The 14,921-nt window shown below is 44.7% G+C and overlaps 1 protein-coding gene across 3 annotated transcripts; it reads right to left on the bottom strand.

The window, feature by feature from the left end:
- Nucleotides 1-1,566: 1,566 nt before the first annotated feature.
- Nucleotides 1,567-12,268, bottom strand: orc5 (origin recognition complex, subunit 5). 3 transcript variants are annotated; one of them, XM_084447828.1, is made up of 15 exons: nt 12,200-12,268; nt 11,678-11,875; nt 11,423-11,515; nt 11,140-11,325; nt 8,984-9,058; nt 8,314-8,425; nt 7,665-7,795; nt 7,418-7,466; nt 6,901-6,991; nt 6,631-6,686; nt 4,683-4,795; nt 4,513-4,560; nt 3,647-3,757; nt 3,418-3,530; nt 1,567-2,092 (listed from the first exon to the last, which is right to left on the bottom strand). In XM_084447828.1, the coding sequence occupies exons 2-15, from the start codon at nt 11,786-11,788 to the stop codon at nt 2,047-2,049; spliced, it is 1,335 nt and encodes a 444-aa protein (XP_084303954.1). In that variant the 5' UTR covers nt 11,789-11,875; nt 12,200-12,268; the 3' UTR covers nt 1,567-2,046. The 3 variants fall into 3 exon arrangements, with proteins under 3 accessions (XP_084303954.1, XP_084303955.1, XP_084303953.1); XM_084447829.1 differs by having other exon boundaries at nt 3,408-3,530; nt 12,126-12,255; XM_084447827.1 differs by having other exon boundaries at nt 12,126-12,255.
- Nucleotides 12,269-14,921: the final 2,653 nt, after the last annotated feature.

The raw sequence follows: 14,921 nt of genomic DNA, 5'->3' as shown, positions 1-14,921 counted from the left end.
GCTAAACGGTTGTTTTCATCAATCAGATTGGATGAATCGACAGTTGAGATTCCTCAACGCGAGGCATTGTTGTGGTTTTCAAATACGGGGTCTTTAGCCTCTGTAATATGATCTTTACAAGCCTTTCCCCACTTGCTCCAGCACGCATGCGCACAGGCCAGTGCGCAGACTGGCTATTCTCCGGCTCACATTCTCTGCGCTACGATCGTTGTTGGTGCCGAGAATATTGTCGTCGTCATTCGTCAGCAACAATCCGATCGTAGCGCAGAGAATGTGAGCCGGAGAATAGCCAGTCTGCGCGCTGGCCTGTGCGCATGCGTGCTGGAGCAAGTGGGGAAAGGCGTGTAAAGATCATATTACAGAGGCTAAAGACCCCGTATTTGAAAACCACAACAATGCCTCGCGTTGAGGAATCTCAACTGTCGATTCATCCAATCTGATTGAGGAAAACAACCGTTTAGCGGCCGAAAATAGATTTTGAGAAACTGCATTCTTGGTGCCCCGATCACCGTCATTACATGGATATACTGGCTCGCGCTGGATTTTAAATTTCTTCTACAGGCCTCCGAACTACACAAAAGTGATCTCGGTGAGTCAAACTTCTTATAATATGTCGTAAATAAGGTCCAGGTTGTCAAAAACGAGCATTGCCCTTTAAGAAGGGTGAGTGATGAAGGGGAGTGGTGACTACCTGTACTAACTGTGCTTTCCAAATGAAATGAAAAGAAAAGCCTGTTTCTACGTCTCATGATTGGTTTCCATCCATGTTTTGGACAAAACCTCTGTTGAGCTGCTCCTGTCAAGAGTCATCTATGGGGTCTTTATGTGGAAGTTACCTTTCCTATAGCAAATCCAATATTAGTAAACTCAAATCTGAATCTTAACGTCCGATATATATAGCAGCAGTATCCATTTTAGAATTGGCCAACTTAAGACGAAAAGTATTTTGCCTGAAGCCTACCAAGGGTCAATAGAGCAAGATAATATTTTCAGACCTGTAGCCTCACTCAACCGGTGCCTTCTATAGGACTACAGAGTTTGTATATAAGAAAACTGTTCTTGCTTACAGTTGTAAAATAAAGATTAACGCCGCAATCTTTGATGTTTTTTCAATGCAAACTATTAAGCTTTGAATGTTTACAAACAGCTTGCTATTGATTTAGCAAAAATGTGTTACTAGACTCAATAACCTCTGGGCGAGAAAGAAAATGTTGAGTCACAACACCGGTTACGACAACCATGATGAATTGTAGCCATGGTAATGCACAAATCCGCTAAAAATGCACTGCTGCATACAGTATGATATAAATATATTTAGGGATTGACAGAGCCGCTGAAAGTCTTGTGTAAACATAATCAAATATTCTTAATACAATAGGTCTGACAGTGATCTAATAAAATCGCACAGTAAAACGGTAAATGTAAAGGTCACAGTGAAGGTTAAGACTCATGTTTACCAAATGGCCCCATGACTGCCATAGCCTCACAGGCTTCATTGTGCTGCCCTGCTGGATCCACTGCTGACGAGATGAAACAAAGCTGTATGAAGGCCTGACTTTAATCATCTCCAACATGCTGAAAATAAACACTCTTCACATTGGGAGGTATTGTCATCAGTTAGGGGATTCAATTAGAGATTGACAGGTAAATAGGAGTCAAGTTAATCCATGCAGCTACAGTAATCCATCATAAATCATAAATGATCCATCATTGGTCACCATACATACCACTAAAACGCAGGCCCAGCCACTCTGATAACATCACATCATCATCAAACACCACCATACCCATCTGGATGCAGATGTAGGAGTTGACACGGGTAAGGGCATTCTTCCTACGTGGTCTCAGAAAAAATATGGAGTACTCCAGATAGCCTCCAAAGACAGTGCCTCAAGTCAGACACCAGGTGGCAGTAAAACACAATGCCTCCAGTCCACCCATAATCCTCCATAGCTGCAGAAAGCTGAGAGTCCACATAGTCCAGGCCTCTCCCACCCAGTTGCTCATATTTTTCCACCAGTGTGTCTTCCTCTCGTAGCAGCAAGCTCATAGGAAGTCATAAAGGTACTTGACAATGTCAAAGTTCACTGTCCTGGACAAAGAGATGAGAAGAACACAAAAGTTGGCACAGAGAGGTTGGAACTGAACTAGTCTGACTTAAAGCAATACATAGCGTTTTCTCGGAACTGCGCCCCCACAGGCTCTGCGAGTAAGTGCACTGTCGTACTGTCGTAACATTATCAGATTGTTTTTTTCTTTTTCTGGCTTCCTCTGTGATGTTTCGCTTCGGTTTTCTCACCTCCGCCATGATATCATTGAGCTAAAAAACGCATGATATCCATAGACGCCGGAATAGTTAGCTACTACTGTGTTGTTTAAGCACAACGTTGCGCATGCGCACTTTGACTGAATGCTGCGTCCCGGGGGCACGAGTTTTAAAAGGTAATAAATGTCAATGTATTATCTTTCTGAGTAGACTGTTTGGACGATTCAGCTTACTTTTAGTAAATCTAACTGGATAATTAGCACCAGACATATTTGTAAAAGGTCCAAATATCGCGATGTATTGCTTTAAGGCTTGGCTCCACTGGGTCCATTAGCGTCAGCGTCAACTATCAGACGCGAAATGAATCCTTTCTAATTAATGACAGCGGCGCCACTGCTTACGTTAGAGAATTGCCGAGGTTCATTTCTTGATTTTCGACGCTGACGGTTGACACCAACGCCCGCAGTGGAGGCAAGGGGTCAGGATGGAGGTTTTTGGAATAAGACTATCATTGGCGCCGCTTAATTCCAACGGCGCCAATCAGATTAAATCCCCCAACACTATTTATATATACATACATATACTATAGCATGGTTTAAAGGTGCAGTATGTGGTTTGGCTCAAAGCACTATTTGTCCTATTTTTTGTCATTCTCATTACATCCTGACAACAATCAAGAAATAAAGTGCTCTGAAAACTAAAATTAAATAAATCCATAATCTGTGAAAGTTGCAGGATTGTAATAAGTACGTCCAATCATTTTGAGCTGCTTCAAATGATTGGATGGCTTACCTGCCTGTCATTCTGCCCTGCCTAGAGAGTCTCATTTGTTTTCCACCCGTTTGGTGGAATGGCTTTGGTGGGATCCTGAAGGGAGGGGTGGGGATTTTGTCAGTTGCTTTTTTCTAACTGTTTCTAAGTCTAACAGGAAATCACAAACTGCATACTGCACCTTTAAAGAAATACAGCGTTTTTTCCCCTATTCTAGAATGATAATGGGTTGAAGCCAAACCTTTCTCCAGCGCTGGTACAACGCTAAAACGAAGTGTGGAGGTCCGGCTATGCGAGACAAGAACTGAACCATCTATCAATGCCTTGGGATTATCCCAAAAGTCTATCATGAACAGGTATGTGTTCTCACATACACACACCTGGATATGGCCCGGATGAAGTCCAGAGAGATGGCACATTTATACTTGGGGGCGTCCAGCTGGTCGTCATGGCCGACCAGGGTCAACAGCTGCAAAGTCACCAGCGAGGAGATCTTGGGAGGAGGAAGAGGAGTGAGTACAAATACATAAATGACTGTTCAGATAAACCATTTATTATCATTTGCCTGTCCGGTCAGACAGGCCATGATTACGTTGTTGTGGAGCTGACCTGGGAGAAGATACTGGCGGAGGGAGCCACCCTGCTGTCCACCACGCTGTAGAAGATGGCCAGCAGCCGGTCTAGAGGGAAGGGCTTGGGTCCCAGCAGGTGGTTACTGGTCTGAATGAGAGACAGAGGGAAGGAGACAGAGAGATGTGGAGAGACAAAGAGAGAGGAAAGGAGAGAGAGGAGAGCGTGGCGAGAGAAAGAGAGAGAGAGAGAAGAGCGTGGCGTGGGTCAACTAAAGCCTAATTTATACTGCGTGAGACAACCCGTCAGACAGATTTTTCTCATTGAGGTAATTTAGAACGCCTCACAGGCTGTGAGCCATTTGGCTTGTATCCTCTGAAATTCCTAGCGGCTAACACTGCGTCATTATACTGTATGTTTCACAGCCTTGATTGGCTGACTGGCCTGAGGATACACAATGACAAAACAATTTGCGTACATTGCGAAATTGCCTACTTAAAATGCTGCTCCAGATCTGATCCATTTCTCTCATGTCGCTTACGAGGTTAAACTCCTTGTTCATCTCTTCTGCTGTTTAATAGTCAGACTGACATTCCACCATCTTTCCCGCCTTCCCCCTCCCATTAAACAAGACTGAGGATTACCTCTTTTTCCTCCAGCATTAGTAAATCTATATTAGGCATTGCCATAATTGCATAATTGTGAAAACTGAGGTAAACAAACCAGTATTCATTTGTGTGCACCTTAGTGCAACAGACACAGGAAGCTTTCAGTGTGCTGATCTATTGAGTATAAATGCCCAGAGCTATGTGCCATGAAGCGTCTTATGAAGTATAAACTAGGCTTAAAAATCACTGATGAACTGAACCACAAGAACCTTCTGCTGTATCTTGGCAAATAGTCACCTTTTCATGCTTCTTCAAGAAGTTGGTCTTCTTTATTTTACCATGGTGCTGTTGGGACAAGAGAGATTCACCCTCATGCTTCAACAAACTAGAAACTAAAAGTCCGAAGACGACAGTTGAGGTGGCATCACCGAGATGTATGAAACAGGGTCTGTAATGAAGAAGCCGACCTTGAGGAAGAAGCGTTTGTCGGTACGGGCAGGGTTGTATGATGCCAAATATGCAGCAATTAGCAGGAACTTAGAGTAGTAAGGTAGCTCCACATGACCATGAGCTGACAGCCCTGGGGAAAAGGATAGCAAACATCAATTGTCATAATGTTACTTGGATGTTCTTTCTTTTTAGAATTACTTTGAAATCAGCAAATGGAACACACAAACATGCACTGCAGCGCCATCTACAGGCCTAGTATTGATAGTAAGCGGATCATTAGGGGCCAGGCAGCGTCGCTGCCGGAACCCTATTGTATTTGCCAATATTATTATTATCATTATTATTATTATTATTATTATTATCCATCTTCCACTGAAGTCTGACTTCCCGTGGACAAAACATCACCAAACTTTGCACATAGCTCCAGTCCTATACTCAAAGTCCTCAACCTGCATTGTAGGTCAATAAACCTGAAGGTGGCGCTACAGCAACAGTCTAAAGTTTAAAACTTTAAAAAATCATAAATCAGCCATAGGTGTCATCACTGTAAAACCACCACGTGAATGTAGTCCCAAGTGAGACAAAACTTTCATACGCTCTGACCTTGCAGGAATTATGAAGTCCATCACTCTGATTTTTTCATAAACTGTAAAACCTATATCAAACCTATCTCCTCCCACATTTTTTGTTCAATTGACACCAAAATGTATATACTGTATCTTCAGACTGTCCTTACCAAACTATCCTCACAGATTTTTGAAATATCAAAAATTGAGCCCACAGCGCATGAAAAAGTTTTACTGTTAACAGTTCTGTATACAATTCCTACGAATTCTCGTCAAATCAATGTCTGATCATCCTCATAAAAAGTGACAACATTGGTAACATACAATATCCAAGATGTAGTGTGATTTTCTTTCCAAATTTTATGTCAAAAAATGTTTGTTTTTTTTACAGTATTCTGAATTATCCCCTCAAACGGTCAATAGAAAAGAACATATCTAAACCTAACTCCTCCCAGCTGCTGAAGTTAATGAGCAATCAGCTGCTGAAGTTAATGTTCAATTATGAAGAAAAGCAAACAAAACCTGTAAAAATGAATAAATATATCTCATCCCACATTTTCCAATCAATTTGCTACACTGGATCTTCAGACTGTCATTCACAAACTCATTGACCAGATTGTTGAATTATCAAAATTGATCTTACAATGCATCAAAATGTTTTACAAAACACAGTACTGTCAACAGCTTTCGCTTTCCTTTGTTGTATATTATGAGACTGATCACTTCAGCCACTCATCCACATTTTGAAGGGCATACCATCAATATATGATGCAACTTCTATTCTTATATCCTTTGTTTCAGTGTGTATACTTTAATCAACAAACATATTTTCACGTGGGCTTTTATATATACCACCCGTTCAGTGTTTTATGATGAAACAGATGACCTCTTATCCTGCACCCTGGTGACTGGCTTAGTCAATTTGTGAAGCCAAACGTGAGTTGTTGCTAATTAGCTCAGTGAGATAGAGGATGTTGCTTGGTGTCAGAGATTACAAGTTCAATCCTCAACTGATGCAAAATGAACATTGGAATGTCAACTTTGTTGTTGTCTTCCTATTCTCTCGCTTATTGCTCCTAAACTTGTCTGAAATTGCCTGGCCCCGCCTAATCGCTGCGTAGGAGCTTTAATTTTATTTCCTATTCCCTGTCCACTTATCTAATGAGCAAGCAATTAAATACTAAAAGACAAATCTCCTCTCCCTTAAAACCAGCTCAGGCTGGAGACAATCCTCAATGAATTAAACAGATGGCTGTGAACAGGCCCCAAAACCATGAGTTTGAGCCACGTCTTATTCCCTGTGTGTGTGTATATATATATATGTGTGTGTGTGTGTGTGTGTGTGTGTGTGTGTGTGTGCGTGCGTGTGTGTGCATGTGTGGGCGCGCTCTCTGGGTACCTTTCACGGCTCCAGCCTCCTTCTCCTCCATCTGCTGTTGCTGCTCCCATTGAACACTGAGGGGAGAAGAAACAGAACCCAGTCAGGGGAGAACAGTAACCCAGCTAGGAACACAGAGCTAACGCTACCAAGCCTGGCTAATGGGATCAAAGCCTATGAGAACAAGAATAGTCACGGAGACAAAATCAATGCAGCTTGATCATTCTGTGCAAAGTATTTGTGCCTGAAGCAAAGATGGACGGACAGACAAATGGACAAAGCCAGACAGACCTGGACACTTCCCGAAGGTACACAGTCTGCATGGCTTTTTTCAGATGCGGCTCGATGTTCCTCCACAGCTTGTGAGTTTCGCTCTCTTTCACTTGGGGCAGATGTAAACAGCAGTTAGAGAGGAGGTCCTATAAACCAGCATGTGACAGACAGCAGCAGAGGTCGTGGTTAGATGGGGTACAGCTATGGCCGGTGTAGAAGGAAGGTAAAGGCTAGTTCCCATAAATGCAGAGGTCATTTTGGGTTAAGCTTAGGGTTAAGTTAAGGTTAGGTTTAGGGTTAAGGTTAGGCTTAGGTATAGGGTTGGGTTACGGTTAGATTTAGGTTTAGAGTTTGACAGGTCTCTGCATTTATGGGAACTAGCCTTCTACACAGGCCGTAGCTGTACCCCATCTAGCCACAACCTAGCAGAGAGCTGAGGAAAGAGCTCCCTCTAGAATATCAATGGAGAGACAAAAGAAAGAACACAATAATTGAAATACTAGCAAATTAATATATAGATACATGTATAGCTTACCTCTGCCTTCCTCCAAAGGCTCACAGAACTTGGAGAAATTGAGGGCAGCCTGTTTGAAAGGAGGAATTCCAAGCATATTCATGTGATACCAGACATGTTTATCATTACATTAAAGCAAGCTAGTTTTCAGCAAGAAAAAACCTTACAAGTGCTCACGGTAGACTATACAATAGTTTGATAGACAAAATACATAGCTACTGAATCTCCTAAGTGTATGAGTTACACAAAGTGTGTGTGTGTGTCTGACCAGGTGTCGCAGCTCTCTCAGGTCCCTGCAGACGGAGTAGAAGACCCCCAGTAGGATGTTGATGAAGGCAGAGTAGAGCTCTGGGGAGTAGGAGGGATGGCTGTCCTGGGCCAGGATCGTCTGCAGCTCCACTGGAGGGGGAAGGACACACACGCATGAGCATGCACGCGCACGCACACACACACGCACGCGCACACACACACACACACACACACACACGCACACACGCACGCACACACACGCACACGCACACACACAAATCCTCTCAGAATGCGGTCACACACAGGGACAGAGATTGTAAACACATTGTTTGTTCAGTTACAACACAAAATCAGTCGTTGATCAAAATAAAAGCTTGTTCAAATTTCACTGGACACGGTTTGTTATTGACATCATAGTATTTTATTTAAATGAAAATCAATGATCCAGTCCAAATCACATTGGGTAGCCTGCTTAAGTGTCAGTTTTCTGGGATCTGATCCTTGTACACTCTGTTCTGCCACAGCCACTGTTCCGAGTGCCAAGGGAGAATTACAGGTGCAATGAGTTTTCACAAGAACACAAGTGGCTTTGATTATCATTCAGCGCCAAGGCAAGTATTAATGTGAGACTGAATGAGGTGGCATTTGCCTTGACAGTGTTACTGTACCTTTACTGTAATCAGGGAAGTGTATCAGGAGGGGATCAAAGCAGCCAGTGCTGGGTCGAAACTTGTCCCAAACGATCTCACTGAGCAAGATCACCGTCACGTTGTCTTCAACCTGCCCCCAAAATAGGTTATGGGTTATGGTCACAAAATACAGCTGTAGGACATGTTATAAGCCCAGGTCAAGTGGTCTGTTTCAATATTGTTCTCCTAGAGAATAAATACAATACCAATACAATCAGGGATATGTAGATTAATACATTGGGTAAACACAGAGACAGTTTTATCCAGTCTTGTAACACACACATACATTTTGGTTTAATCATCATTTCAAAAGCCCCGTCTCACAGCACTACTCAAAACTGCTTCCCTCATCCTACACAAGAGACAGCTATCAAGATATAATTAGCCTTCAGCTTAAAAATAAATAAAGATTGTCGGTCTCACACCACCTCTCTATTGATAATTAATATGCAGAGCATCATCTTCCTCATCTGTGGCTCTTTCAAAGCACAATACACAAGTGCCTCCTCCCCACATGCTCATCTTAAGGTAATTTATTACAAAGGCACCTCTTGTAAAAGTTGTTCCACATTATCTGTAACCCACTGCAAAATAAGGAAGCAGTGTACTCGATAGGTGACTATGACGTTAGGGCACAGCCTTGTCTTACCAATTCCTGGAGGCGCAGGAAAGCAGGGAGGAGGTTGATTTCCATGTCTCTGAGAAGCTCCGCCCACTCCAGCACCTGTCCGGACACATACGGCTTCAGCCATTAAACCCCTGGAACTTGTCCAGAAAGCTGCTGCTCGCCTGGTGTTCAACCACCCCAAGTTCTCCCACACAACTTCCCTTCTCCGTTCTCTACACTGGCTCCCTGTAGCAGCTCACATCCAGTTTAAAACTCTGGTACTAGCCTACAGGGCAATGAAAGGAACAACTCCCTCCTATCTCCAGGCCATGGTAGCCTGATAAGATAAGATACTTTATTGATCCCCCCAGCGGGAAATTTGGCATTTCAACAATTACAGCAAGGTTGGAAAGAAAAAGGACACTAGATACAGAGTAATGAAAAAAACACTAGATAAGGGGGAAATAGCATAAAAGAAGAATAACTGGGGCTATATACATCTATATGTACAGTAACTGTGCAGTATAAAATAGAATAAGATATACTCTATATAGTATCAAACCCTACACCCCCTCCCGACCACAACGCTTTGCTACCTCGGGGCGACTGGTTGCCCCATTACTCCCGAGGCCCCTAGCGGTCGATCGATGCGGTCACGGCTCTTCTCTTCTCTGTCCTGGCCCAGCAGTGGTGGAAAGAACTTCCCACTGACGTCAGAACAGCAGAGTCGCTGCCCATCTTTCACCACAAGGCTCAACTCACCTCTTCAAGAAGTACTACCACAATCCTCCCTCTTAAGCACCTATTGCAGGGCTTGCCTGCTGGCCCGGTGCTGTCTTGAACACCTCCGGGCCAGTAAATAACGCATTCTATGGCCTGCTTGGGCCAGTGCAAATATAACTTTGAGATCAAATATATATATTAGATATACAAGCTAACAATTGTCTTCCCATAATAAAACACAAACAAGGCAGAGAGCACAGAGACACAATGATCACAGGTGAGTTCAGCCCCGACAAAATGTTTATGTTTTGCTATGCTTTCCAGGTTGAACAATACATTATCTCTGTTACCCAATCAGCATACTGTTCCAACACACCACTGTTTAACATTTGCTACATTTTGTCGGGGCTGAAGTTCAACTCGCCCCAGCTGTAAGCTTCGCGTGACAAAAAACAAACCTCTGAGCCTTTACTCTGATTGGCCGTGGTAACATGCCAGCGCAAGAACTTGAATGTGAAGACAAGCCAGCCGAATACCTTGTATATAGCCGCTAATCAATAGCCGCTAATAAAATGTTTCTGAAGGCACCTGCTACCGGCCAAAAACCTGACAAAAAAACAACTGAAAGAAAGAAACCACCTTTCACCAGAAGCGCTGCGCGATAATGACAGGGAGTATGAAAAAAAAAAAAACGAAAGAGTTTTTCAGCCTCACTGGCCAGATCGCTGGTTTGTCTAGGATATGATGAGAAGGGAGAAGTATTTTGCAAGCTTTGCCGATCTATGCCAGCATATGCAGACAAGTGAGTGAAAACATTAGACAGCTCTTAAGTGAAATAGCTAGCTAGCTATCTAATATGTTTGAAGGTTTAGTACTTAGTAATTGCTGACTAGATCCCATCATCACAAACATTGACTTTACATGTACTTGTATCACATCATTGTTCTGAGGCATGATGATGATCAACCACTTGTAGAAGCACTCTTCATTCGGTGATAAATCACTGATATCTGATTCTATAAAATGCTTTGCGTTAGCTAAATTTAGCTATATCTTCCAAGCTAGCGATACAACATTGGGGCCAGTGATACAACATTGGGGCCAGTAAGTAAATCCACAGTGACAAATTCAACTGTATGTCAAGCCCAGTATTGTATTTTTAGTTTGCTATTCTTGCACTTTGCTTTTAGCAATAGATGCGCTTAGTCACTTAGTCACAGGAGATGCACTTGTGAGTTCTGGCAAGAAGTACAGTAGTACATTGGCTTTTCCTACATTAAAAGCAATTATTGTAAGTCGCTTTGGACAAAAACGTCAGCTAAATGACTGTATTATGATGTAATATACAACAGAATCCACTCTTTTTGCTCACAGTTCATCACAATGGTAAATGAGGTATTGTAAGGATATGGCAGTGGTTAACAGTGGGCTTAGGAATTAGGACAAGTCTTAGGTTGGAGAAGTGATATACTCACAATGTATCGTGTCTGCTTGCTTGGGGCCTGGACACACAGTTGCCTGTAGACGCGTACAAAGTCAGACAGAGAGGGGCTGCGAGGGAGAAGGGGAGACGAGTCTGCACCAAACAGGGAGAGCAGCACTTGCTCAAACAGCAGTGCCACTGAGACACACTCCACACAGCTCACTGACACATAAGGTAGCTGGAGAGACAAGAGGGACAGAAGACAAAATGGCAGGGTGTTAACACTTCTTAACAGTTACCACTATGTGTCCCTCTGAACGGAGCTCTTCTCTCACCTCGAGCTCCTTCATCAAGGTGTGCATCACATGGCTTTTCCCGGTGGCTCTGTGGCCATAGATGAAGAGAGAAGGGTAGCTGTACTGTTCAGGCTGTGGACAGAGAAGACATTTGTGAGTGAGAAAAATATGGATACAGGTGTGGAGAGGGGTGGAAGAATGATAACTGTGTGTGCCTCCTACTGTATATGTAGCTAGGTCACACACACACACACACACACACACACACACACACACACACACACACACACACACCTCTCCCATTAACGAAAGCAGCATGCGCGCTTGGGCTTCTCTGCAAGGCAGCTTCTCCGAAACACGCAACATTTTCTCATCCGAGTAGCCGGGGTGCTGAAGCGATGACATTTCTTCGCTTGATGCAGCTACTAGCTTGACAGCTAACGTTAGCTAGTTAGACTGTAAATAGTTGCAGGAATGCCATTGGTCTCGTGCCTGTAATATAACACAAATGGCGTTAATTACTAATACTTCTCAAAAGAATAACATTTCTGGTTTCTTAGTGTAGCCTACGTTAACTAACGGTTAACTCTAAGCAGCTATTAACTTAGCGTTAACTTAGTCAGCAATCTAGCTAGCCACCTTAACGTTACAATAATTATCGTGGCAAAATCAAGACTTTTAAAGTCAAGTGAACATTTAGAAAGTGTAGGCTACACGTGAAACCATAAATGCGCGTTTATACCATTGCTGGAGCTTGACGTTTAGACTTGAATATAATCCGGCTTCACGTGACCTTGTAATTTCCAACAATGTTACCTGATTTACTATGTATCTGAAGATCAAAATATCTGTAACAATTTCTCGTGTCCGTCACGTCCAAAGTTTTGCTAAAAAGTTGCACGTTTCGCGCCCTCGCGGAGTTACGTCACAGGTTTGCCTTCTCTCAGAAGCCAATCAAAGCTAGAGAAGGGCCTCTGGGAAATGTAGTCTTGACGTATCGAGGTCTGATCAGGGTTCTCCCATCCCTATCATAGTGGAAAGATTTCAATCACTACCCTTAACTCTGTTTCGAGGGTCGAGGGGCAAAACGAAAGGCACTCGAAAATGAAGGCCAAGGGGTAAAATGAAAAATTAGAAATAGGATTGGGACATTGGAGAGAGGAAGAGTAGAGTGAATGGGAGATGATTAATCAAGTGACTGCGTATTGGAGAATGGTGGTATAGGGTTTGGGAAAATGTAGTCCCAGACACGACCATCTTGTTTCTACACAGGTGTATCTATTTGTCTGCATCGGATCGCAGCACGTCAAGAACCACCTGGTGCCGTCATTTAATTTCATTTTTACATTTATTTATTCTCACCATAAAAAAGAAACAATAAAACAAAATCAAAACAGAACTAAAGCATGTGCCGGAGAGGCTTAACCCAAAGGGTTTATAAAAGTACCTCACCGTGAATAATACAATATATAGTAGGCCTATATGGCATATAGACTATAATACAATATGCAATGTTAAACACAATACAATGGAATCCTTCCCTTGCCTGCCCAGCATGCGCACTCCTACATCTATCTGAGAGATTTCATTGTTCACCCGCAGCCGATGGAGGACGCCACTTCTGAGAACAACTCGTCCCAGTTGGAGGGTGGCTTTGACGATGAGGAGAATGCCAGCGTTCCTGCCAAACAAAAGGCAACGCCAGCTACTGCCGCCTGAGGACGAGGGCTCCTCAGACGCCTTGGAAGCCAGCGGCTCTGTCGCCGGCGGAGGCACCTCAGACGATGCGCCCGGTCCCGGTCCGCTGCCTGTCTCCCCTGCTGGCCTTCGGAGCGACCGGTCCTGTGTAACTATCCCCGTCTTAATCTGCCCAAGTGGCCAGCCAGTTCAGAGTGCCCAGCCTAGTCCGGCACAGCCCGGCATTACTGCTGCCTACTGCCAGGCATGGGGTAAAAAGAAGCACACCTGTTACGGTGCGCCAAGATGCATGACTGTCAGTTTGATCCTTTGTCTGCTAGCTCCCCGCGCCCAGTTAGGGACGACGGTGTGAGCGTCTGTAGTAGGTACAAGCTTAGTAAAGGTTCTTCATTGCCATGTTATACCAGCTGGCACAAGCCCTTTTATGGTGCTTTACAGTCTACATCTCATGTTATGCCTAGTCTAGATAGTGAATGGCAGGGCCATATTGTAGCTAACTTGCATGTTTTGATGGGGGGGGGGGTTAAGTGTATGGTGGGATCCAGCAGTTCGGTGCTGTCCCAACCACAAACCTTAGAAGGTCCCATTAAGAGGTCTCACCCCATGGTACCTCCGACTAGAGCAGCGACTGCACGGCAGATGTGACAACCGCCAGGCTCGCCATTGAGAGAGGGAGGCTTGCCGGTCGCAACGTGCTGGTTTCGGCTGAGACCCGGGCTCCTGCACACGTAGCTACCGCTCTCGGCGATACTTGCGCAACGGTGGGGTCTGCATCTGTCTACACGGCAAGAGAGACGCCCAGCCGTTCCGCCACTAATTCTATGAATTACACCAGCCACTGTAACCGTAGCCCTGCCTGTCCCCCGCTGAGACTGAGGGCCAGGCAAGACTGTCAGAGCTCGAGCACCAACGGTTAGGAGTGTTGCTCTGGCTAGCACAACACAGCCTGCATTTCACGTATGTTTCAGTGTACGGCTAGGTGAGATTAGAGCAGGGCTGGCTTTGGTGAAGCCCGCTGCTCTTAGTTCCTCATCTGTTTCACTGTCACTGGCCTTAACGGCCGCCTTGCCGGTCTCCTCTACGTTTTGCTGGGTGAGGTCTGAGCTCGAACTCTGTCTGTTGACAGCACTGATCTGACTAGCACAGCAATTTTGCGGAGGACGCTGACTCGGCGGGCCCACTTCTTTCAAGTTTGAATAGAGCGGCTCCCAGCTTGAGTGTCGTTCTTGTGAGCGAACAGGCATGTCACAGGGAGTCCTCTGGTGTCCCTCCCCAGCCTTCTAGGGAATGCATCCGTGAAAAATCGTGATGTGTGCCGACGTCCTGCCTATTGGAACGCCGTTCGCAATGATGCGGCAATCTCTCCAATGGCTCAGGTCCGCTGCCAACATCTGCGGCATTATTACAAGGCGCTGTCTGTGTCTCACAGGATCTAAACGGAGCCAAGTGATCCATCTCTGGACACCCCTCAAGTGCAGCATGCCCTGTAGGACCACCACTTAGACCCAGTAGGCGCATCGTCGATAGGACGGAGACCACCACAGAGGGGCAGAAATTGCAGAGGGACTGCTCCAGCATCTCCCTCCTCGGCCACTGTGTCTAGGCTGAGACCTACGTAAATCACCTGACAGGCCGGCCATATGGCACATTTATCACAGTTGATAGCAAACCCCAAGTAAGTAGGAAGTACCGGGAGTAAAACCCCTCATTCTTCAGCCCTGGCGGGACCACAGTCACTGCCCCTTTCGACAGAAGCTCCGAGATCTCTGCTGTGGGAGACGTAGCTTAGTCTTGGGACGACATCACTGTCTGCACAATTCCCCGGAAGGGCGGTGGAGGA

The sequence above is a fragment of the Borostomias antarcticus genome (assembly GCF_949987555.1).
Source record: "Borostomias antarcticus genome assembly, chromosome: 13".
Lineage (NCBI taxonomy): Eukaryota > Metazoa > Chordata > Actinopteri > Stomiiformes > Stomiidae > Borostomias > Borostomias antarcticus.
This window is presented reverse-complemented; position numbering and strand designations above follow the sequence as displayed.